This window comes from Triplophysa rosa, unplaced genomic scaffold, assembly GCF_024868665.1.
Source record: "Triplophysa rosa unplaced genomic scaffold, Trosa_1v2 scaffold24_ERROPOS284339, whole genome shotgun sequence".
Lineage (NCBI taxonomy): Eukaryota > Metazoa > Chordata > Actinopteri > Cypriniformes > Nemacheilidae > Triplophysa > Triplophysa rosa.
The window spans coordinates 9,861-37,173 of record NW_026634267.1 but is presented as its reverse complement, the minus strand read 5'-3'; the positions used below and the strand labels follow the sequence as shown (position 1 = coordinate 37,173).

The following is a 27,313-nucleotide window of genomic DNA, read 5'->3' as shown; positions in this document are numbered from 1 at the left end:
ATAAATTCCTATATGCAATATTAATTAAGTAAAACTTTAAGATTCTAAAGCAGCCCCCCCGGTCAGGCAGATAGTGCAAAAACAGTATGCAAACGGTGGCGAGGAACCCAAAACTCTAATCGAGAAAAAAAACCTCAGGAGAACCCAGGCCCAACCAGGGGATTCCAGTTCCCCTCTGGCAAAAGCTGCTGCCTCTGCACAAGCTCCAGAGAACTTGCACAACAAGGCTAAATAAAATAAATAAACTTAATAATAAAATAAATTATAGTTTAAGATTATCATTAATAATCTAATAGCATTTGAAGTCACACGTGTCTCTCCGTGCTGCACGAGGTGCGCAGTTTGAAAGTCACGCTTGTTCTGCATGCATCTCTTCAAGCTGCGCAGTTTTAAAGTTTAAAGGGGAGAGGTGTTTAAATGACAAAATTAAAGTTTATATTAGTAAAACCCAATTTGTGGCGTTTGCACTTTGCAAAGTACATATTAGGCTAAATACACTGATTTGGTGGTTTATTTAGTTCAGAGGTGGGTAACGAAGTACATTTACTTGAGAACTGTACTTAAGTACACTTTCTGAGTATTTATACTTGAGTATTACTTTTTCTGTTTACTTTTTACTGTACTTAACTACATTTGAATGACAAATATCTCACTTTTCATGGCACAAAAAAATGATTTCCTTGGCCGACCGTCCCCTCGCTCCCACGTTTGGGAGAGACTATTGTCAGTTGCTTCTAATATGACACACATGAATCAACTCACCAGGTGTGTTAATTATAGAGACATTCACAACATTTTGGGAGAAGGCAAATGAGTTCAGTTGTGTATACTTTTCCCATATCTGATTTACTTATTATAAGCAAAAGATGTAATTCCATTTTATCAGATTAATCGAAAAAATAATCATTAAATTAATCGATTATAAAAATAACCGTTAGTTGCAGCCCTAGATGTGTTGTGTGCTCGTGCTGTAGTTCTGTCCCCCTGACCGCCTCCAGCAACTTGTTTTTCCTGAAATAATCGTACAGCTGTATCTCTCTTTTATAAATTTGATCACATAGATACGACATATGTAGTACTGTATAGGCACTCAAGATTAATATGAGATTGGCAGAAACTGAGTGTGTTATCCCATATTTAACAACATCATATCATAAATGAAAGACAACATTCTGATATTAGTACTGTAACTGATGTCTCCATTAAATGTATATATATTTTTTATTTTAACATGAACTATAGCCATTTAACATTTAAGTACAGTATAGGCTAACTGGGAGCTCTCATGTCTAACAGGTAGGAAATATGCAGAAATTGAATGAAGTTCTCAAACACTTTACAGTCTTTAATGCCAAATTCTCAATTAAATACAGAATTAAAGTTACAAAACACATTGATTTTTTTTCTCTTTTGTTGTGTGATTAACATTAGTGTCAGGAGGCACAGCAGCAGGTTTAAGAGCTGACACTCTACGCAGATCTGACGCCCTTTCCATTTTCATAACTCTTTGCATTCATTTTGGATTTTTTTTATCTTTCAAAAAACAGCTCAAAACATACCTGTTCCGGCATTGTGTTCCGACAAATAACAGGAAATCTGGTACATGTAAATACATTAAAGTCTTTCTATAATATAACAATGTCTTCAGACCTTTGCGAAGATGCACTGAAAGACCCTGACTTTTCGCTGAGGGCCTGGCAAAGTTTGATGTTTCGCCATGAAACAGGAACCTATAGTAACTCAGGTACACAATGTCTGACCAGTCTCACACTTCACATGTTTGATCAAAGTTCTGGCCTGAAGACATCTACATGGTAATATTCAGATACTGTTATAGCGCCACCTGCAGGAAACAGGAAGTGGCATGTTTTAAACTGTGATTAACTCCTCATAGAGATTCAAAACGGTCAGCATCATATTTGGCCAGTATGATCTTCAGACCTTTGTGACGATACATTGTAAGAACCTAACTTTTCGCTGAGGGGCGTGTCCGTGGCGGCCTGACAAAGTGTGATGTTTTGCCATGAAACAGGAAGCTATAGTAACTCAGGCACACAATGTCCGACCGGCCTCACACTTCACATGTTTGATAAGAGTCCTGGCCTGAACACATATCCAAGTCAGTGTTCACTTATAGTCATAGCGCCACCAGCTGGCAATAGGAAATATGGCACGGAAAAATCTATAATGTAACTCCTTACATGCACGTTGCCCACCGTTCACTGTTCCTGAGGCCGACGGGTGTATTGTATTTGTTAAGATTTTTAGGGTTCGAGAGCGAAGCTCTAGAAACCTATTGTAACTGTTAAGATTTTTAGGGTTCGAGCCGGTAGGGCCTTCAACTCTGGGACAAAATGGGACAAAATGTCTGTTTGTCCCAGAGTTGAAACTTGCAATTTGAGTTGAGCCACAATGGTGACGTCCATGTGAAACACATGCTGAAACGAAACGTTAGACCTGTTTAAGGCAAAAATTGTTTTCATTCTTGTTGATTATGTGAACAGTGAATAACGTAGGTAAAAAAGGAATAAAACATTTGTGATGTAAATTACTATTTGTGACATGAATGTATAATATAATGTGATTGTACACATTTATACTGTATACAAAATGCATAATGTAATGCACTGTTCACATGAATGTGCTGTAGTGAATCACACAGTCATGGACTTTATTGGAAAACATGGACTTGATTAAGCAAACATGGCATTCACATGGAGTTGGCATTTATTTACATTGTACTGTTTAATGTTGTTATGTTTCAAAATTGTGTTCTTCTTGAGACTGAATACATGCAACTCATGTTAATATGATACAAAAGAAAAGAAAGAGAGCCAGAGCTCGCAGCGTATTTATGTCTCTCTGATTTTCCTGCAGCTTTGCAACCACTGTGTTTTCTAGTTACCCAATCGGGTCTCTTTGGCCTGTGGCGGGTAACATTTCCACACTGTGTTCTAACACTGTTTTTCCACAAATAAATATTATAAACATAACTGAAGATCATGTAGTCGTTCTATGTGTCTTTCAGTCTTGATGGATGACAGACATTGATGCCTAGCCCCTTGAGGCTTCAGGTTATTATCCCAAAAGAAATTATATTATTTGCAGGTGAATTATAATTATTTTTATATATCAGAAATATTACAATTTCAGATTAGTAAAAACATGTTATACAAAAACAATTTAATCCATAAGGAAGCTGATTAAAATCTCTTAGATAGTGTGTGACTTAATGTGCACCTATTACCAGCACTGATGCAAAACGGTCTGGATCTGCATGAGCGAAGAATCTTCAGTCACATTTATGCACATTACTTTAACTTACTAAACCAACTCACTGACCTTCATAAGATATACGTTTTGGAATACCATTTCTTTATTATTCTTATACAACAAAAAACACAAACATGCTTAGGCCCACATGCATTTTATTTTAATTCTCTATGAATAATAGGCAGGTATCAGTCATCATTTACCTGCAATAAGATATGTTAGGTCAGTAAAGAATGTTATAAATAGTGATGTAGCACTTACTCTAAAGTTCCCTTTAAAACAACTCCACCTTTAGTTGTGTCTTCTCAAAAATCTGTGACTACCCATTTAACACAAACAATGTGAATTAACTGAATCCAAAAAAAGATAAAAGTAGAATTTTGATATATAAATGATATATAAATTGTGACATAAACGGCTGATCTACAGGGGACGCTCTGGCACTCTGCTAGCATTTTGCTCTTTTGATCAATCATATGTACTTCGTGTGTGTGTGCGTGCGTGCGTGCGTGCACGCGTGCTTGTGTGTATGTCCCTCTGCACATGTGAGTGTGTGTGCACTGTATACTTTGTGTGTTGTGTGTGAATGAGAGTGTGCGTCTGTGTTTTCATGATATATTCACAGACATTCACAGTCATTTCAAATATTAACTTGTTGTACTATTATATTAAAAGTCAATGTAAGGATGTTACAGCAGCACAAACACTACATAGATATGATGCAGGGAATTTTTTTAAATGTGCAGTCTTTCCTAACGTTTGCAAATGATACTTGGCACCAAAACATTTCTTGGTAATATGTGGTATTTCAGTCTCTTGAGACCGCAGCTGTTTTCCACACTGCGTTTTAACGCTGTTTTTCCACAAATAAATATTATAAATGTAACTGAAGCTCATGTAGTCATTGTATGTGTCTTAGACATAGACATTGATGTATAGCCCCCTGAGGCCTCAGATTATTATCCACAAAGACATTATATTATTTGCAGGTGAATTATAATGCTCTGGCATTGTGCTAGCATTTTGCTCTTTCGAGAGGCACGGGGGTTGGTTCGTATACCTCGTGGCTTAGTGAATTATCAATTGGCAGGTGCCATTTCAAGCCCATAGCAACCAAACAGTTTAGCTTAGCAACCATTTGGCAAGAACTATATCTCTGCAGTAGAACATCGTAAAGACCGAGGGGTTGGTTCATTTTATTTGTGGCTTAGTGTGTTATCAATTGGCATGTACCAAGCCACGCCCATAGCAACCAAACAGATTAGCTTAGCAACCGTCTAGCCAGACATACAACTCTGCAGTAGAATATCGTATAGACACAGGGGTTGATTCGTTTTACTCATGGATAAGTGTATTATAATATGACAGGTGCCATGCCACACCCATAGCAACTAAACAAGTTAACTTAGCAACCATTAAGATAGACCTATATCCCTACATTAGAACACCATAGAGACACAGGGGCTTGGTTCGTTTCACTTGTGGCTTATTGTGTTATCAATTGGCAGATGCCATGCCACACCCATAGCAACTAAACAAGTTAACTTAGCAACCATTAAGCTAGACCTGTATCTCTGCAATAGAATGTCATAGAGACACAGGAGTTGGTTCGTTTTACTCATGGATAAGTGTATTATAATATGACAGGTGACAGGGCACGCCCATAGCAACCAAACATATTACCTTAGCAACCGTTTAGCAAGATCTATATCTCTGCAACAGAACATCATAGAGACATGAGAATTGGTTCGTTTCACTCCTCCCTTAGGTATTATCGGTTTACACCTGTCTTTGCATACGAGCGTAAGCATGCGCAGTCTGTATTAAACGTTACTGACCGTTTCCGTCATATTTCTCGGTGTGGGAGAGCGTCATCCGTTGCGGATGTGTTATGGTGCGATCCCTGAGCCCAGTCGACGACGGCAGACGTGCCTTAGAGGCCTTAAACTGCTCGAACCCGATAAATGCTGCTTGCAGCTTTAATTATTAGGGTTCGAGCGCGAAGCGCTAGAAACCTGTTGTATTTGTATGTTTTATTCTTCTTTTTATTATTCTGCCATAAAACTGATCGGGCAGCCCAAACCGTAAGGCCGACAGAGCTGAGACTCGGTCAGATGGTAGTAGTCTTGCTCGCTACTCAGATACATGGAAACAGCCATGTCAGCCAATAGGTGGCGCTATAGATAGATAGGCGGAGCCTATCACATTTAAATGGCCATAACTCTAGAACGGCTTAACATATTAACATTGGGCTTGGAATATTTGTGTATACCATCACTCCGAGATGACCTACAAAAGCCCGCGGTGTTTGGACACTAGATGGCGCTATAACAGTAAAAATGGCAAAATTGACGCGTCTTTTGTTGCCTAAACGATTGTGTATCACGTGATATTTGATATTTACACAAACAATTGACATCATGTGATAGTTCTCCTAATTATGAACAACTTTGCCTCTTGAACCATTGATGTCGATCGAATGGTTCGTGAGTTATCGGTGATGATGTAAAAAACCTACTTTTGTAAACTAGTCCTAGGTTTATCAAGCAATTTCAAAATTTCCACCACAGTACAATTCTCTGGACTCTCTAGGTCAATAATTATCAAAAACATGTTGAACTTTTTAATTTGTGTGACCATAACACGGTCCTTTATTATATTAACTCCGTCAGCATCTAGAGTTGCAAAGTTGGAGGGAAGAGAGGATGTGACTTTAGCAGAGAGGGTGGAAGGAGAGAGAGAGAGAGCAAAGGTTCCGTCTAAAATAAACGGGTGTTGGTGTAGTGCATATAGGAAGGAGCATGTTGAAAGTGATGAAGAAGTGGTCAGAAATGTGAAGAGGTGTGACTTGAATGTTATCTCTGGTGGAGTTACGGGTGTAGATGAGATCAAGCTGGTTTCCTGATCTGTGAGTACAGGCTGTTGCAAGGCGCGTGAGGTCGAACAAGGAGGTGAGGGAGTGGAAGTCAGAAGCATAGGGTTTCTCCAGGTGGATGTTGAAGTCCCCGAAGACTACAAGAGGACCGCCATCCTCCGGGAATGATGAGAGCAACACATCTAACTCTTCAATGAAGTTGTGAAGAGGACCTGGGGGGCGGTAAACTACAACAACACTGAGCTGAGTGGGAAAAGTGATATTAACAGCATGGTATTCAAATGAATGGTTGTTGCATAGGGAAGATAGTGGGGAATATTTCCAATTATTGTTGATAAGCAAACCCGTGCCTCCTCCTCTTCCAGTGTGGTGGGGAGAGTGAGAGAAGGAGTAGTTTGTGGAGAGAGCAGTGGGTGTGGCTGAGTCTTCAGGACGAATCCATGTCTCAGTAAGACCAAGAATGTGAATGTCAGACTGGCTGGCAAACGCATGGATGAAGTCAGTCTTGTTCACTGCTGACTGGCAGTGACCCATAGAGACCCATAGAGAGAGACAGAGGTGTAGAAGTGAAGGTGTGAATGGGACGCACGTGAGAGTGAGTGCGTCGTGCCTTGCGTCTTGGGTGAGAACGCTGTCTGCGGTGGAGTACAGGAATAAACTTGAAACACATGGTGTTAGTATACACATTAAAAAAAAAACTGCTATAAGTAACAACCAAGAATACTGTTTAACTATTGACGGATGTTCCATAAAACCCTCGTCGTCAGCAAAGAATCTTGGCGTTCTATTCGATAGTAATCTGTCATTTGAGAGCCACGTCGCCAACACCTGTAAAATTGCGTTTTTCCATTTTAAGAATATATCTAAACTACGTCATATGCTGTCAATCTCAGATGCAGAGAAGTTAATTCATGCATTCATGACATCAAGACTAGATTACTGTAATGCACTGTTAGGTGGTTGCCCTGCAGGCTTATTACAAAAACTCCAATTGGTCCAAAACGCGGCAGCTCGAGTTCTTACACGTACAAAAAAGTATGAACATATTAGCCCGGTTCTGTCAACCTTGCACTGGTTACCTATAAAGCATCGCGTTAACTTTAAAATCTTGCTTATTACCTATAAAGCCTTACATGGTTTAGCTCCTCAGTACTTGAATGAACTCCTTTTGTATTACAGTCCTTCACGTGCATTACGCTCTCAGGCGTCCTGTCAGTTGGTAATACCTAGAATTTCAAAATCAAGTGCAGGTGGTAGATCCTTTTCCTATCTAGCGCCTAAACTTTGGAATAGTCTTCCCTGCACTGTCCGGGAGGCAGACACACTCTGTCAGTTTAAATCTAGACTAAAGACGCATCTTTTTAATCTTGCATACACTACTCTTCCATAATATAAATCTTCAGAGGGTTTAGGCTGCATTAGTTAGATCAACCGGAACCAAAAACACAACTGATGTACTTGTTGCATCAAAGAGTACAGAACAGTACTCTACTCTCAGCCAGTCTTGTCTCATTGTTCCAAGGTTACCACAGCGAGCAGGATGCAGTTCATGGCCTGACCTGATGGTAGAGCGGAGAATGGGAAGTGGGGACCTGACAAGAGCTGAGATGATAGAGCTGGATAAAGAAGGACGCGGTCTCTTGACATGTCTTCACCACAAAATTTCAAATGCTATTAGATTATTAATGATAATCTTAAACTATAATTTATTTTATTATTAAGTTTATTTATTTTATTTAGCCTTGTTGTGCAAGTTCTCTGGAGCTTGTGCAGAGGCAGCAGCTTTTGCCAGAGGGGAACTGGAATCCCCTGGTTGGGCCTGGGTTCTCCTGAGGTTTTTTTTCTCGATTAGAGTTTTGGGTTCCTCGCCACCGTTTGCATACTGTTTTTGCACTATCTGCCTGACCGGGGGGGCTGCTTTAGAATCTTAAAGTTTTACTTAATTAATATTGCATATAGGAATTTATTATCTGTTATATTTGACCTGTGCTTCTCTCTCCTTTATCCTAAATGTGTGCTCTCACTGAGTGTGTGTGTGTGTGCGTACTTGTCTGTGTACGTACGTGTGTGTGTGTGTGTGTGTGTGTGTGTGTGTGTGTCTATGTCTATGTGTGTTAGTACGTGTGCATATTGTGTGTGTGGAGTGTTTTGTGTGTGGGTGTGTCTGTCTTCTGTGTTTTCAACCTTTTCTTGTTTTTGCAGGTACAACTTTGATTGTTTTGCTTATAGTCAATATGTCTCATGTACAGCTGCTTTGAAACAATGAAAATTGTAAAAGCGCTATATAAATAAAGTTGAGAGTTGAGAGTAAATAAAAACAAAGCTTATGTTAAATGTAGTGATGTGCCTTGCCGGTGTCTTTGCTCGGTGGAGTCGCGCAGGTAGAGTCACGGGTCTTTACACTCGTCGGTCTTCACACGAGGAGGGCTGACGCTACCGCAGAGGCACTGCTTAAGTAAGTGTTGAGATTAGCGTGAACAGAATACAGCTGGAACACGCCTTCTCAATTAGCAAAACAAAGCCTGAACGACTTGAATGGGCCACGGATCAAACAGCAAACAAACTTGCTCCGTGCGTTTTAAGTGCAAAATTATAATGTCAAGCCGTAACGAGCGGCTAACGGCAATTAATTTAATGTGACTTCAGTAGCAACGGAACAAAAACGCTAACACCTTAGCAATCAGTCAACGACTAACGAGTAATTAAATAAACAAGCTCAAATAATCTTAACTAATAACAGGCAACAGTCCAGTTCAATAGTTAAAACAGCTTAACAGGGTAAATAGCAGACTCACGCACTACCGCAGACTTGTGATGATATTCGCTTCTCCTGACTTAATAGTGGTGCTGTGCTGTCTGACAGAGATTCACTGATGTTGGCTTTAGCCCGTGACTGTATACACCAGACTGGACCTCACGTTGCGTTTTGCCGCATCCCACAGCTAGAAGCTGTCAATCTATACTGAACGCGTCAAAGCAACGGTTTCAATTCGCACTTAAATGGTTTAAACGCTTTTACATGAATGAGAGCATGATTATATAATGTAAAGCTAGACAAAGGATGACAAAATAAATGGATGCTGCGTTAAACGCGTTAATCTGAAAACATTATCGCACGCATTTAACATTGCCCTACTAAAAATATTTTTAAACCTCAAACAGCTGTGACAGTCACTATCATTATTGTTTTATAAGCTGGTCATTTTGACTAAAAAATGTCTCTGACCTCAGTGTGTGTAGTTGACAGTTGTGTCTCTTGAGAGCATCAGAGATCAGCTTCACTCCTGAATCCTTCAGATCATTGTTACTCAGGTCCAGCTCTCTCAGAGACGTTGATGATTGTAGACATGAAGACAAACTCTCACAACACTCACCAGTCACATTACATCTCCACAATCTAAACACAACCAAACAAAATTATAGAAAAGTAGTTTTAACAACACAGATTCCAGTTGTCCTTAAGAACATCTGTGACAGTCACTATCATTATTGTTTTATAAGCTGGTCATTTTGACTGAAATGTCTCTGACCTCAGTGTGTGTAGTTGACTCTTGTTGTGAGTCTTGAGAGCATCAGAGATCAGCTTCACTCCTGAATCCTTCAGATCATTGTTACTCAGGTCCAGCTCTCTCAGAGACGTTGATGATTGTAGACATGAAGACAAACTCTCACAACACTTAACAGTCAGATCACAGTTCTGTAGACTGAAAAACACAAACAATACATGTATTTTTAACTTTACTGCTGTAATAGACAACAAACACAATACACACAAATCATATTAACTAGAAGAAAAAGATGTATGTGAACGCTTAGGGCATCGCCGCCACTAGGGGGCCCCCAGGAGCACATGTAATTACTGCTTTTTTCTGATATATTAAAGACACACATCCATTTTCTCAAGTAGGACCGTACCCACTATTATTTCTGTAGTGTGTGTCATAATTTGTGAAATTACTGACTAAACACAACAATGCAATGTCAAAATAAGTGAGGCAGTCAATCAAATGAAAGGAGACGGGAGTTACTGGTTACAGAGCCGAGCAGTGACCTATCAAATCAAAGACGCAGCTACTGTCACGTCTTCAGCTGTTCAGCAACATGCTTCGGTTGAAAGAGTGATGTGCACCACACGACATACTGTAAGTGACTAAAAACATTTAATGTTTAACTGTTTAGTGTTTAACAATAGAAATTTGAATATCTGACAGTATTCACTGATGCAAACGACAAAATGCTGATTTGGATGAAAAATATGTAATTTACATGATTCGTGTCATTTATAATTATCTGTCAATTTAGCATTTTATTTTGGGATAAGGTTAAGAATAATTGTGTGCAAATTGTAATGGTTATAAAAAAAGATAAAATCATCATCAAGGGCTGTGTGGCTTTAAAAGGGTGTCTATCGGTTGTGGTAAAAATAAAATAAAAATGATTTTAAAATAAAATCTTTGCAAATAGTTGAATGCATTGAACAATAAATTCCACAACCTTTGTATGATTAGTCCCTGTATGGTCTGTGCTCAAAATTTAAAGAGACAGTTCACCTACAGTTGGAAGTAATGAAATTATCAAATGTTTTGACAATCACAATACATTTGCAATTGCAATTTATGTGTTTTTGTTTTTATGACATTCCTACATCCCAAACACAGCTTCAACTAATAGAAATCGGTGTGTTAGGTTTGAAGTTTGCGTGCAAATAATCAAACATTGACAATAGTCAATTGTATTGGGGGTGTGGCAGGACGGGCAATCGCCCTCACCTGGTCATATTCTGAGGTTTGTCCTATCGGCTGTGCCCTGGGTGTATATAATCAGAGGACGTTAGTTGGGTGGCATGCGTCATTATTCCTGGCGGCTGACGTCATTGGTGTGCTGCCATTACTAGTGTCGGGGTAGGGAGTTGATACCCAATGCCATAAGAGGCTGCCATAAATTGGATCGTTGCCCCTGTTGCTCATCGCGATGTTGTAATTTGAGGAACCAGATGTGGACCTTGTAGACGTTTAACTTTGTTCATGGATGATATTACCAGTGGAAATCTGTGTCACGTTCAGTAACAAACTCTGGTATTCAGGCTTCGAGCGGCACCAAGCCTGATCGTGGGTGTTTGTGCAAGTCCCATGGCCGTGTGCTAACTGAAGGGGGTTGCTTTGCGCTCTCGTTACAGCGTTGCTGTTCTGTTTCCAGCATGGACGCTTTCCCACACTTCTAATGATTCCTCGTGGCCTTTTTGACCTGAATTACCTACTTTAGGGGTAATTTACTGTGTCTCGTCTTGGCTGTTAAAAGGACAGTTCTCTCTCTTGGTATTTTTCTCCAGGAGTGGCTCTTTAGCTTATTTCAATTCATCTTTGTTTCTTTTATTTTATTTTCGTTGCTTTATATACTTTATGTTTGAGGACTTGTGAGCTGAGTTTAAGTCTGTGTGCTTTGCTGTAAAACCAGTGATCGATCTTTACTTTATCTCAGTTAACATTTGTTTAATTTATTTTGTTTCGTTATATATTCTGTTTAAGATTGTTTGATATATTGTTTAAAATTATTTTTTTTGAGTTTTGTTTTGTTAATTATTTTCCTTTAAGATTTGTCATTTAAGTTGGATGAGTGAAGGTCGGTCGCCCCAAGGGGCAGAATTCATCCCTCTTACACTTGTTTTGCCAGGAACTGGGCGCCAGGGGGGCAGAGAGAGGCCCTACTGATGGTGATGGGAGTGTGCCTTGTCTTCAATGTATGCTGTGCTCTTTACTAACACCAACATTTGGGTGTACGATTTGATTGTAGTGATTGTCCACTTTGGGCGACTTGTTCCGATAGAAACTGCCCCTGTTGGTAAGTCTCAGTTCTCTGGCAAAATGGTCGAGATCCTCAGATGGGGGGGATAAAATTTCCATTTTAAAGTGTTTTTATTGTCAAATAAACTATTTTTGTACTTTTGACCTATGTCTCTGACTCTTACGGTGATTTGGACCTGTGCATGCCTTTGCAGTCATTAAGGCGTTTTCTTAATACCTTGGGTGAGATTCCCAAGGTGGCGTAGCCGGAAAGAGATATTTTACGTTTAACTAGTGCTCCTCGCCCTCGTATTGCCACAGGGGCACAGGAGGACCCCCCAAATAAAATTCTGCTTTGATCCCCTAAAGGCTTGGCTCGGCTCTGTTGTGCAGTATGCATCAATGAATTGCATATTTTTTTTTATCGTGGCATCTATAGACATCTATTCATGAGGAGACACGTGACCCCTCTGCAACAATGCACGCGTAGTCGTTCACTCCGCTCGCTTTGTCAAAATACACTATAATCCTGTCAGTAAATTTTGATCTTATCTCTACCTAACCCATCATGAATACTTCAGCATTCAAGGGCGACCGAAAGAGAGAACTTGAACAATGGATACCATCTCTCAGAGGCCGAGACATCGAGATTGATAGAGCTCATCGTATGTATGATGGAAGAAGAAACAACTCAGGTCGGCCACAAACTCTTATCTTTCGGGTACTGAGGTGGCAGGACAGGTCAGAGATCCTAAAAGGTGCTCGGCAGGCGTACCCGGTCAAATATGCACAGGACAACGTCATGCTGCTTCTTTTCCCCAACTTTAGTCCAACCACAACGGCTAAGAGAAAGAGTTTTAACCCAGTTCTGAAGAAGATGACAGCACAGGGTCTACGGCCCTTCCTCATCTATCCGGCGGTACTCAAGCTGCATCATAAGGGCGAGAATATGATATTTGACTCCTCAAAAAGCGGAAGATTATGTCAGCTCACTGGCACAGACACGGAAGACTTATGCTGCAGCTCTCCAAAGTAACGGGACCACAGCGACTACCATCTCAATCTCTAACGACAGGGCTCGTGGCAATCTTAGCTACACGGGTGAAGGTAACGATGGGAGAAACATGGATATATACTGTATATTTCACAAACACCACACCACCACGGTTGATTTGTCCATTACCACCGTGGTAATGAAAAACTGCCCCCATCACAACCCTTGCCCTTCCCCTGAGAAAGAAGGTCATTCATCGGGGGAATTGGCCAGGGGGGATTTGTCGTCAGAACCATCAGGTCTGAGAACCATGTCTGATTGGGCCAGTAAGGTTACTGCTAACAACTAGCAGCACTTGACCGACAGAAAGGGAACGCTTATATATCGTACAGAACAGTATTTTTTTTAATCTAAAACTGCAAAAAGTGTTCTATGATCTTTAGGTTTAGGGATAGGGATAGGGGATAGAATATACAGTTTGTACAGTATAAAAAACATTACGCCTATGGACTGTCCCCACGGAGATAATAAACCAGACGTGCGTGCGTGTGTGTGTCAGTGCGTGTATGTTATTTAATGTATTGCTTATAGTTAACATGTTTTCATGTACAGCTGCTTTGTAACAATGCAAATGGTAAAAAGTGCTATATAAACAAAAGTTGAGTTGGGGATAAACGGGCTCACGACAGGTTTGTCATAAGTATTATTGCAGTGTCAGCTTTGTCATTATGTGAAGTTAAAGTTGTCTGTTAATTGACATGTAGGCTATATCTACGCATGATTTCTTAATGCTTTAAGTAGGCTGCTTTAAATTGGATGTGGGAATGCTTTTGTTTACAGGCAATCCTTTGTTTTTGGGGGATATTATTATTGCTGCACTCCTGCTCTGTAAGGCTGCACGGACAGATGAGAATTTGCTCAGAACAGCTTCATTCCGCCAACCTTAAACATTGCTAATGTTTAAATATTTGACGGTATGTGGTCCTGACAATGATCAAGCGCATGGCATCAGTTCTGGCAGGTTACATTAGTCAAGCTTGCGCAGCTGATCTCATCAGGTGCAGCTAATCAATATCAACCAATAGCGATACAACACAAAGTAGACGGTGTCCATTGAAGTTGCCTTCTTATAGCTCTTCTACAGCTGTTCAATCATGCCGCACTCAAAAAGCCATCCACAACTCCCCACGATATGAGACTTTACCCATTAATAAGTTTATTAGCTATTGAAGAAAGCAGAAATGTCAGGGTATGTCCAAACTTATCCAGGGCCCCAAAAAACCCTCAGACCCCAGAGGGTTAATAGCTATGTCTTGTTAAAATTTCATGAGGATTTTAGCACTGAAACTGTGTTTAATAAACAAAATGTTGATGTGTTGAATACTTGTTTCTGCCAAAGTACATTAACCAACTTGGGAAAGAACATTGGGCAGGATGAGATAAACATAAATGAATGAATGAGTCAGTGTAGGGTTAATATGAATGAATGACTGAATGACTAAATGAATGAATGAAGTCAGTGCATTGTTAATATGAATGAATGTAGAGATGAATCTTACAGAGCTCTTCTGGTGTTTCTGATCACTGACAGAAGTCGAGTCACAGCTTCATCAGATCTTCTGTATTTCTGCATCTCAAATGTCTCTTGAGTCTCTTCAGACATCAGCAGCACAAACGCCAGAGCAGACCACTGAACAGAAGAGAGATCTTGTGCTGAAAGATCTTCTGAATTCAGATACTTCTGGATTTCTGTGATCAGTGAATCATCATTCAGTTCATGCAGACAGTGGAAGAGATTGATGCTCTTCTCTGAAGATACATCATGATGAATTTTTGTTTTGATGTATTCAGCCGTGTGTCTCATGTCTTCTGCTGTGATCTTCAGTGAGGGCAGAAGTTCTTTCAGTTTATTTTGATTTGACTCCAGAGAGAGACCCATGAGGAACCGCAGGAGAAGGTCCAGGTGTCCGTTCTCGCTCAGAAGAGCACTGTCAATTGCACTCTTATGAAGCTCATGCAGTGAATTCATGAATATCCATTTCAGTTTTCCCATCCAGTTAAGGAATGGGTTTGTTTTTGTATTTTTGTAAATGAAAAGCACAAAGATAGCAGCGAGGAATTCCTGAACACTGAGATGTACAAAACTGTAGGCCTTTGTCTCAGAAACAGACTTTTCTGTCTGAAACATCTGAGTGCACAACCCAGAGAAAACCAAACCATCACTGACATCTAGACCACATTCCACAAGATCTTCTTTATAGAAAATCAGATTTCCTTTCTGAAGCTGTTTGAAGGCCAGTTCCCCGAGCTTCAGAACAACATCTTCAGAAGACTGAGGAAGACTGTCACTTTGTTTTTTTGCTTTCATCTGTTCCATCTGAGAGAGTAAGAAGTAGAGGTACATCCCTGTGAGGGTTGTAGGAGTACTTTCCAGATTCTCTTGAGTCATCAGAGGTTGGAGAACACGGAGACAGATCCAGCAGAAGACAGGAATATGACACATGATGTGCAGACTTCTGGACCTCTTGATGTGTGAGATGATTCTCTCTGACATGTCAGGTTTGCTGTTTCTGGTGAAGTATACTTTCTTCTGCTCATCGTTGAATCCTCTGATCTCTGTCACCTGATCAATGTGGCGTCGAGGTATCTGATGGGCTGCTGCTGGTCTGGAGGTGATCCAGATGAGAGCGGACGGAAGCAGATTTCTATCCATCAGGTTTGTTATTATGACGTCCACTGTTGTTTTTTTATGAACATCTGTCAATCTCTTGCTCTTCTCAAAGCTCAAAGAGAAGCGACACTCGTCCAGACCATCAAAGATGAACATCACTTTATCTTCTTCTTTAGGCAGTGATGACAGTTGTTTAGTACAGCTAAAGTATTCATGAATCAGTTCCATTAGACTGTATTCCTCTTGAATCAGATTCAGTTGACGGAAGGCCAGAGGAAAAATAAAGATGATTTCCTGATTTTCTTTTCCTTCAGCCCAGTCAAGGATGAATTTACTGACAGAGACAGTTTTGCCCACACCTGCGATGCCCAGCGTCAGCACTTTTCTGTTTTGCCGACCTGTATCACGCTGGACTTTAAATATGTCATTACACTTGACTGACGTGTCCTCGGCAGCAGTTCTTTGGTTTAATTCAATCTGTCTCACTTCATGTTCATTCACTACTCCACCCGTCTGATTCTTCACTATGTAGAGGTCAGTATATATATTGTTCAGGTATGTGTTCTGAAGGGATTTCTCTGAGTTACCGTCCAATATTCTCTCGTATTTCTGTTTTAAGTCTTTCTTCAGTCTGTTGCTGAACTCACTATCATCATCATCAACAGCTTTACTGTCAACTGCAGCTGCACCTTCAAGACAAAATAACAAGAAGATTAAATCTTTGATCATTTTAGGGTTATTAATGTTTAATTCAATTCTGTATTTGTTTGTTTCTTTAATTCAAGACACTTGAAGAAACCTACATGCAAAGATACCTGAAAAACTATGTGCATACCTAAGACAAAAGCGTAGTCACACCAAATATTGATAATTGATCATATATATTATAAGTTAATTGATAAATAAAATAAATTTTGAAAGCAAGCAAACTTTTTTTATAAAGCACTTTACACCACCAAAGTGGACCAAAGTGCTGCACAGAAAAAAATATTAAAACTCATACAAACTTAAAATACAAATACAACACCATAAAAGACCCCAGACACAATAAAACACTCAAAATGTCAACATCCGGTATTAAAAGCCAAGGTGAAAAGATGAGTTTTCAGAAGAGATTTGAAAGAAGATAGTGAAGACATCTGTGTAATAAACAGCAATTCGTTCCACAATTTAGGAGCTGCCACAGCAAATGTACGGTCCTCTCTAAGCTTGCGTTTTGTTTTAGGCACACTCATTAACAGTTTATCAGCTGACCTGAGAGAACGGTCAGGCATATGAGGGTGTAGCAACTCAGAAATTTAGACTGGGACAAGATCGTTTCAAGCTTTAAAAACAAATAAAATCATTTAAAAAATGAATCCTAAAATGTACGGGCAGCCAATGAAGTAAGTCTAAATATATTTCTGAGTTCCAGTTAAATGTCGCTCTGCAGTATTTTGTAGATGAGCAACCGAAGATCCACTGACCCCCACACACAATGCATTACAGTAATCCAGCTCTCAAACGAAAGCTCTCAAAGAGCTGCAACGAAAGAAGTGGCTTTATATTTAACCACTGCCTTGATCCGACTCTCAAACTTAAGGTTTGAGTCAATTTTGACCCCAAAGTTAGTGATGGTTGGCTTGATGTACTGAGCCAGGGAACCGAAATTAACCAAAGGGATCCCATTGGTGCCTCCAAAGACCATCACTTCCGTCTTTTTTCATTAAAACTGTCTGTTGCTGAACTCACTGTTTTCACAATCATCAGCTTTATGGTCAAATGTAGCAGACAGAATAAAAGAATAACACACATTTGAACTGTATCATGAGATGAAACTCTTTGCTGTACCTTCTTTGAGCTCTTCAGCCAGCTGGTTCTGGTTCATCTTCCTCAGGATCTCCAGTGTGATCTTCACAGCGTCTTCTGGTCTATAACTCTGCACCATATCTACTGTGTCGAAGACATCTGCTTTCTCCAATTGAGACACTGGAATCTTACAATAATTCCTCAGGTGCCACTGAAATTCTTTGAGTTCATCTTTTCTCAGATTATACAGCGAGTTCTTGAGAAGCTCTTTAACAAACGCCATCATCCAGCACTGACTCACTTCTGCAGGACGAGAAAAAAACATTCTAGTTACTGGAGCTCAGATGACGTTTGTATTCAGAAATGATTGTGCGATCAGATCCGTCATGAGTGTGACATTGAGAGATCAGTCAACTGCAGTGTAAAGTGTAACATGGTAGACTTTTGCAGTATTATGTATAGTGTATTGTTGTGAGGGGTCCCCCGACCTTAGTTTTCCTTTGTTTGTGAATAGGGGAGTATTAGAGCTGTCACACTGGTCACTGATCTTCGTATACATCCCTCATGCGCTCATTGGGCCTCATTCATGAAACACGAGCAGAACGGTTTTTTGTGTAAATCATTCGTAAAGTCGATTTGATGTAAATTTTCAGATTCATGAAAATGTTGGTATTTTCAAAATGTTAGTTGGTACGAAAGAAATGTACGCCTGCTCCATAGCACGTGTAAATAGTGCGTAAAACCGCATGTAACGTTCTGTATTCTTTTAGACAAACTGATGACACTGCGTTTTGATGCACTATGTATCATAATGATATTTCACGAGTTCTTTTGCCCTGTCTTTTATCATTTTTTACATTTTAAATTTGGGTAAAACGCAGAGCTGCTCGTCACTGTCCTTTTTTTACACAGCCGTTCAATCACAGTGGAGAAGAGGCGGGACAAACACTACATTGACCAACCATCATACACAACAGTCGAGAAGTTAATATTAATGGTTACTGCATTTTCATATTAAGTAATATTCATCAAAATAAGATACTAGTTACAAGTAGGCTAACTGTTGCGGTTATTCTAAATCACAGCAACCACATCTCCAGAATAACGCGCAGTGCCTCCAAAGGGTTCTCAGGCGCCACCAGCTGGTCGTTTTCAGAAGAGCATCAGGTATTATTATTTCAGCTGGCTAAAAACACTTTGGTGGACACAGTTTAATTGATTAATTTATTGGTAAGCATATAGCCTATTAGTATCTTATGCATTTATGCGATATAATGTAGCCAAACCAGAGAATGAAGTCCAGAGGATTCCAGCACTCCTAGATACTTTTGCGTAGCAGTAATTCATAGGCAGGATTATGCTAATTATGAATGAACGTGCATGCGCGCCCTGTTTACGTGTGATTGGAATTCATTAACATACACACATTTTACTACGAATTCTGACGTTTATGAAGTATTTGTGAATCCGAAGGAAAGTTGTCGGGAAGGTCTGTTTTACGTGCAAATTACTCGGAATTTACTCATGTATTTACGAATGTTTCATGCATGAGGCCCATTATGTTTTATCATCGAAGACAGCTATATTGGTATGTATATTGTTGTGGCGAAAAGTCGATCCGCCAATGTTGAAAGAATTCACGAAGACCAGAGAGCCAGGTTTCAAGAGGTTTCAATCTTTATTTGCTCGAGCAATCAAAGAGAGACATACAGATTTCATCTGTAGATGCCTAACAAATACACTTCTGACTCCATCTTTTATTTACTGTTCTCCAGCCGTTATCACAGTTTAAACCAATCATATTTACCTGATATCAACTTCTCCCAATCAGGTTCTACATGACATCACTTATTTTTATTAGTACATCCCTTTATGACTCGTTACAGCTACATTTCAGCCTGCACTTGCTACAGTTATATTTCCGGCCTACCATATTAGGATTTAATTGTAGGGAGCGCCTCTCAATAACACATACGTATATCATGTGCACAATAACACATACGTATACTGTATCATGTGCAATAACACATACATATATCATGTGCACAATAACACATACGTATACTGTATCATGTGCAATAACACATACATATATCATGTGCACAATAACACATACGTATATCATGTGCAATAACACATACGTATATCATGTGCACAATAACACATACGTATATCATGTGCAATAACACATACGTATATCATGTGCACAATAACACATACGTATATCATGTGCACAATAACACATACGTATATCACGTGCAATAACACATACGTATATCACGTGCACAATAACACATACGTATATCACGTGCAATAACACATACGTATATCATGTGCAATAACACATACATATATCATGTGCTCTTTATCTTGACACCTTTCCGGGGGCTTTCGGACGATACATGATTTAACATTGGTTTTATTAAAAATGAACTCATGGTTTAGCGTGGTAATGAGCACCCCAGCGTCCTTGGCTGTATGCGATAAGTTAAACTCCTCTACAAAAGTGTGTGGTTTTATTCAAAATGAGCTCATTGTTTAGTGAAAATGATAAACAACCCAGCGTTCTTAATTAAACTTCTCTACAAAAGTGTGTGTGGTGTACGTGCAGTTCCTGTCTTAGTGTGAGAAGATATTTGGTGTGTACACAGGTGTTCAAGTGTTCAAACTCATACATGAGGCCCGTAGCCCTTGTTAAGATCAGAGAAGTACATGAACTCTATAACTACCTTTAAATGTATTCTTTATATAAGAAAACTCAGTAAGCGGAATATATGTATATGCTGTTGCATGTGGACTCATGACTTCAGATCAGGAAGAAGTAAGTCAAACGTAGATCTCAACTTTCTTGAAATTAACATCTGAGCTGGCGATAGTCCAGTTGTTGCATGAGGAGTAATCCTGTAAATAAACAAGAATCTTGCTACTCTGGTCTCCACAGTCTCGTCCTTCATCTTCTTCATCCCTTCCTTGAAAGTTTGAACAGCACGTTCCACCAGACCATTTGAAGAAGGATGGTACGGTGCTGATGTAACATGCTGAATTTCATTCCTCTTCATGAATGTTTCAAACTCTTCACTCTTAAAGCATGTTGCATTGTCTAAAACTAGTGTGGGATTACACATTTATACAATGTTATATCTAGGTTAAAGTTATGTACATTATGTTTCACATTTTGAGGTAAAGACGATTACATTCTAAGAAGATCAAGTCAGGCAACCCAGATGTCTGAGACATTACCCTTTTGTCTTTATTCACTTCCTGACCATTGGGCAGGGTCCCAAGTTAAAGGTGAATGCTAAACTCAAGTCACAGCTAAACCTTTGTCTCTATGATAATGTGAAGGTATGGACAATGCTGTCAGGCTGATTGGATTAGCACCTGTGCATTTGAATGACACTGTTATGCTGATGAGACCTTGGCTGGGACAATTCCGGTAACGGGCTGATTCCTGTATTGCATTTGCATGCTTTGTGTAAATTATCTCCACCTCTATGTATCCCGCCCCCTTGAAAGGTATAAAACTCTACTGTGCTGAACTAAATGTCAGACTTGGATGACTACAGCGACGCACAGCGAGTCCTCAATAAAGAGAACTTCTGTATGAAAGATATCCCAACGTCTCCTGGTCTCCGCTTCGACGAGGAAAAAGTTTCCTACACTAGCATTTTTGGTAATCCATGTGTACTGAAACAACTCCCCAGTTTCTCAATAGTCACAGTAGATGTCGCATGTATGACAGGATAAACTTCCATCCACTTTGAATGAGAATCTACTAGAATAAGGAACATCTTCCCTAAGAAAGGTCCTGCGTAGTCCACATGAAGTCTTTCCCATGGTGAGCTTGTCCATTCCCATGGATGTAATGGAGCTTGTGCAGGTGCCTTCTTCAGACTTTGACATACGTCACAATTCTGTCCCACTTTCTCTACGTCCTGGTCCATACATGGCCACCACATGTAAGATCGAGCCAATCCTTTCATTCTTGACATGCCTGAATGAGTTTGATGTAACTGTTTCAACACAGTAGCTCGCCCTTGCAATGGTATGATGATTCTTGCTCCCCAAGTCACACATCCATTCTTCACACTTAATGCATCTCTCCTGTGATAGTACGGTAACAGTAGTGACTCCACTTCCACAGGCCAACCATGTAATACATACTCATGTACTTTGGAGAGTGTCCCGTCTTGCAATGTCCACTTCCGAATTTGTGATGCATTCACTGGTGAGTCATCCATCAGCTCCATCATCAGCACTTGGTCCTTTGTCTCATCACCTTCTCCCTCACCAGGCACTGGCAGTCTACTCAAGGCATCCGCATTCTGGTGATACTTTCCTGGTTTGTACACAATGTTATACTGATATGCTTGCAGCATGACAGCCCATCTCTGCACTCTTGGTGATCCCATTTGTGGAACTGCTTTTACTTCATTGAACAAGTGGATTAAAGGTTTATGATCAGTACAGATTGTAAATGCGCGACCATACAAGTACTTGTGAAATCTTTGTATTCCAAAAATCACAGCCAAGCCTTCCTTGTCCAATTGCGAATAATGTCTCTCCACAGGTGTCAATGTTCTTGACATGAACCCCAATGGTTTTTCCATACCTTCTCCCTTTTTCCATTGCGACAACACTGCTCCAACCCCATAAGGTGAGGCATCACAAGCTAGAATTAGTTCTGAGTTTGATGAATAATGCACTATCACTTCTGACGATTTCAGTAGATCTTTACTTTCTTTAAAAGCTTCTTGTTGTGATTTTTTCCAAGTCCATTGAGTATCCTTTCTCAGCAACAAATGCAGGGGTGCAAGTAACGTCGCCAGATTTGGTAAGAACTTATTGTAGTTCAACAATCCCAAGTACGCTTTAAGCTCAGTTGCATTCTTAGGTTCTGGTGCTGCATCAATAGCTTTCACTTTAGTTTCCGGTTGGATGGAGTCCCTGAGCATCCACTCAATGACCCAAATATTCCACTTCATCTGCAAGAAACACACATTTTCCCCGTTTCAGACGTAGACCTGCTTCTTTCAGTTTCATCAACACTTTCTCCAAGGTTTTCAAATGATTCTCTAGGTTTCCTCCAGTGACTAATATATCATCCAGATAAACAACAACTCCTGGAATGCCTTGTAACAATCCCTCCATTGTTCTCTGGAAGATGGCAGGTGCTGAAGCCACTCCGAAAGGTAAACGATTGTATGTGAATAATCCTTTGTGTGTATTCACTGTCAGATATTTCTTAGAATGTTCATCCATGATGATTTGTTGGTATGCGTGACTCATATCCAGCTTCGTGAACTGCTTTCCGCCATCGAGTCTTGCAAAAAGATCTTCCACTCGCGGTATTGGATATTGCTCCAGTGTAGACACTTTGTTCACAGTGAGTTTATAATCACCACACAATCTTATACTCCCATCTGGTTTTACGATAGGAACAACTGGGGCAGCCCATTCTCCATACTTAACTGGTGATATGATTTTCTCCCTCAGCAACCGATTAATCTCCTCTTCCACCTTTGGTTTCAGGGCATAAGGTGCTGATCTCGGTCTAATAAATCTTGGTGATGCATCCTTCGGTACATGGAGAGTTGCAATGGTGCCTTTTAACATCCCTAGTTCTTCTTTGAACACTTCCTCATGTCGGAACAACACCTGCATCAATGTCACCTCCTCAGATTGTATCAGTTTGATCTCACTCCATTGTAGTCGTAGTCCTTCAAGCCACACTCTACCTAGCAAACATGGTCCTGATCCTTTTACTACCACCAGGGGCAATTTTCTCCTCCTGTTGTTGATACTTCACTTGAACATCAGCCACTCCTACGACTTCTAGAGGTTCACCCGTATAAGCTTTCAATTTGACTTTTGTAGTTTTCACTTTTGGTGATACTGTGTCTTTCCAGATGACCTTGAACTTTTCCTCAGTCATCAAGCTAACACTACTTCCTGTGTCAATAGTCTCTGTTGGCTTCTTCGTTTCTAATCAAATTTAAATCTCTGTACAATCTCACTCGGTTGAGGATTGAAATGATCCTTTAGCATCGTTACCAGTTGCTGATAAGACCTTTCACTTAGTTTCGTAGGGCTGAGAATATTTCGCATCACACTGTAAATTTGTGCTCCCACAACACTTATGAGAATAGCTCTTTGCTTACCCTCGTCGTCGATTTCATTAGCCACGAAAAATTGCTCCAGTATTTCAGTATACTCCTCCCATGTTTGAACTTTTGCATCAAATGCTGCTAGTGAGCCAATAGTTCCTGTAGCCATGGTTTCTGCCTTTGAAGTCGACGTAAATCCTTTATAATCCTAGGTTTACAGCTTTATCCTCGTCGCCAAAAATGTAGTATATTGTATGGAATCAACAGACTACTACATGATATGTTGAAAGTACATTTTACTTCAGCAATAAGTAACAGACAAGACCTGCATGCATAGCACATCGCACATCTTCTTCAACCTCCTTATATGTCATACACACCGCAATTAACAATCACTAGTGACACCTAGAGGATACTCCATGATACTACAGTAAAGAAGAGACCATTCTCATTTCTTAGAATATCACGCATTTAAGGGCACTCACTAAATCCTTGGTGTTTCGAGTCTGACGTCATCACCCAAACGTGTTTTTTCGTCAATTTTAACAATCATAGGTAGTTTAGATGGTTAGAGTAAGGTTAGGGTTAGGGTGTGGGTTAGGGTAAAGGTTTCGTAAGACTTGAAACACCAAAGATTTAGTCAAAACCAACAAGCCACGCCCACGGATCTGACTCGAAACACCAAGGATTAAGTGAGTGCCCACATTTAAGACCGCCACTAGCCGCCATGTTAGCTCCCTCCCTGAATCTTTGTGCAGAGCAAAATGTGATTGGCTGAACTTAGAACGTGCCCTATTGGACAACAAAAGCGGAAGTTACCCGATTGGCTTGCGTAGATAGTGGGCGGAGTCCACCTTTTTGTGGATGTGCGCAAGTCTTGACGTTAGAAATGATTAAAAACCCACAAATGCACAGAGAGCCATCCTCAAATGCGTGCACTGATCCACAAATGTGTGCAGCGATTCACAAATGCACAGAAAGCGATCCACAAATGTGCAGAAAGCGATCTACAAATGAATGCCATTAAAATATTTTTGTAAATATTTTTTTATTTGCAAATCTCATTGTATTTATTTGTGAATTCCCTTTCTTTTTGTGGAACGTCTAATATATATTTGTGGTTCGCTTTTTGTGCACATGTGGATTTAATTTTTTTGCGAAACTCTCTATATTTATTTGCGGATCATTTATTTACTAGTAATAAGTAACTGTTAATCATGTCCGAATTAAAATAAAAACTTACCTGAGACGATGAGTGAGCGCTTGGCTGTTGAGCTGTCATTTTGGCGCTAGTGGTTTAAGTGGGGGCGCATGCGCACTACATGGAATCGATCAATCTTCCCTCGGATATGCCTGTGACCTGATGACGTATTTTTGACAGTCTCTTCGCCCACAGCGCTTCGTGTTCGTAATTCACACTTCGTGCATGTGACGGAGTTGTGGTTGTGTCTGTAAAATGTCATAGTCCGAATTTGAAGTTGTAGGCTACTCTAACAAACAAACCAAAATGTCATACTTATAAATTGTCGTGGCCGAAGATTTTGGAATCCAAGTCTCACAAAATGCTGAATAACATTAAAAAAATTATGCACGAGTAAAATAATATTACACACAAATTCTTTCAGTTACGTACGTTTATTTTTGACAGTGATTTTATTTCATAGCCCTATCATTAAGTTGAAAGTCGCAATGACAAGAAATAATATTGATCATGCCGCCAAATAATTTAAACTGAAGTAACGAGCCTGATTTGAAAATGTAATCAGAAGAAAGTACATATATTTGTGTAAATATGCTAGAAGTGAAAATAAAAGTCATTAGAAATAAAATGTGTACTTTACTTACCATATATAACAAATTATTAATGTGGCTTAACCTAATAAGATCTTTTAAAATAATTTAACTGATTTGTTCAGTGGGACAATATTATTTAGGTTTATGTAATGAGAAAAAAAGTATTTAATAAATACAAATTATATTTTTAATACATACTTAATATTTTTGGTGAATTCTTTTTTACTTCCATTTACACAATTTAAACATTATATTTAATTAATTTCACAGCTTTAAATGACTCATTTGCTTTAGTGTAAATTGTTTCACATAAAAAAGGCATAATGAAAGAGTTTGTGTAAACATGACGCAATCATATCCAGTATTATTATCCGGTAAAGTGGCACACAAAGCAGCATTGGTATAACAATACCATATTGGAAATTATTTTTAAAAAGTTAAATAAGGAAACAAAAACTGTCTTTCGAATGTTTCATTTCTGTGTAGTCCATAAACACCAACACAAAAGCAGCCACACATACACATACGTCTTAGCCAGTGCGCAATTTAAACAGATCTGATCGTAACTGACAGAGATGAGGTGAAGAGGCATCGTGTTTCGAAAAAAAATTCGTCATGATTTCCGTTGAGCAGGTTTTATGTTCTCCCTCACTATAGTTCCCAATCTCCTCTCTGCTTTTATGTCCAAAACCATCATCAGCCTCAGAACCTGATGAAGCTCCGGCTGCTGCGTACAACGTGTGTTATTTTTACACATTTTGAAGCGTTTTTTGTCTTTTTTCTCGTAATCTCCGCGGCTCATTTGCTTTTCTTTTTCATCATCTTTCTTTCTTTTAACGCATGCGCCTGCAATCTCAAAAGATGAAAAGTTTTCCGTTTTTTGTACATTTCTTATCAGATTGATGCTTGACGTTTCAGATAGATGTTTTACTTTATAAACATATTGTCTCTATACGTGAGAAAACGAAAGTAAATTCTAACACAGGGAACGATGTCTGTAGTATGAAAGTGTATTAAAACAGACTTACGGTGTTTATCGGCTGGAGGTCTAGAAAAAGATCGTTGGAGCCCCGGATCACACAGAACGCGTTTTTGGCTGCTATGCCCTTTTAAAGTTGTTTTCTGTAGGCAGTGAGCGTTTTAGGTTACATGTCCGTGCTCTTCGCGCCTTGAATTCAAAAGGAACCCACGCACGATTTTTTTTTACATTGTCCTGTGAGGGCGGGTCTTCCGATGAGGTGATGGAAACGGAACTTGACAGTTTCCTTTAACGACTGCATTGATGAAAGTTTGTGCATCCCTTTGAAGGATTGAGCCCTTGAAATGAACTCTTTGAAGGGTGTTGGGCATTACTGTCCCTCTTGTATGTGTTTGGAACTCCCTTCACAAAGGGAATGACTGGCAAAATGTTATCTTGACAACGCCGCACGTGCACTCTGAATCCAGGGACACGTTCGAGCTCAAACCGATGCGTAACGTTTTGCAGGTTGAACGACATGTTTCCCGGAAACGGTGTGCAACGGGGTTTGAGATACGTTGGGCATTTTCAAAATGGAAGTGAGCATTCATATGCCCTACTCCCTTACAAGGACTTTGCCCTTGAACTCTTTGAATGGTAAAGGGCATAACTGTCTCTTGTGTATGCGTTTGGAACTCTCATTCACAGGGAATGACTGGCCAAATGTTACCTTCACAATGCCGCAGGTGCACTCTGAATCAGCAATCAGTTGTTGAAAATAAACAGTATTTGGTATATATACCAATATATATTATTTTATAATATATTGTATAAATATACTATTTTAATAAATAATTTTATTATTAAATAAAATATGGTGCCCGCCCCCCAGGGTCAGTTAAATCAATGAAACCTTATTGAAGAAAATGTGTATATAATAACCATTAATCATGGCCTTCAGGTCCGTCCATTGGCTCTGCCATGCGATGTTGACTTCAGCTCTCAGATGTTCTCAAACTGTGGGACATTACATCACAGTGAAGCACACGTTTATACTGACCCTATGTTGTCTG

The 27,313-nt window shown here is 39.7% G+C and overlaps 1 protein-coding gene across 1 annotated transcript in view; it reads right to left on the bottom strand.

Annotated features, from left to right (window-relative positions):
* Nucleotides 1-26,442, bottom strand: part of LOC130550162 (NACHT, LRR and PYD domains-containing protein 12-like) — a 49,295-nt gene extending 22,853 nt beyond the window's left edge. The window contains exons 1-5 of the mRNA XM_057327562.1: nt 26,311-26,442; nt 17,424-17,684; nt 14,482-16,282; nt 9,679-9,852; nt 9,375-9,545 (exon numbers count right to left, since the gene is read on the bottom strand). Of these exons, the coding sequence (XP_057183545.1) occupies nt 9,375-9,545; nt 9,679-9,852; nt 14,482-16,282; nt 17,424-17,667 (2,390 nt within the window). The 5' untranslated portion in view covers nt 17,668-17,684; nt 26,311-26,442. The remainder of the gene's footprint in view (nt 1-9,374; nt 9,546-9,678; nt 9,853-14,481; nt 16,283-17,423; nt 17,685-26,310) is intronic.
* Nucleotides 26,443-27,313: the final 871 nt, after the last annotated feature.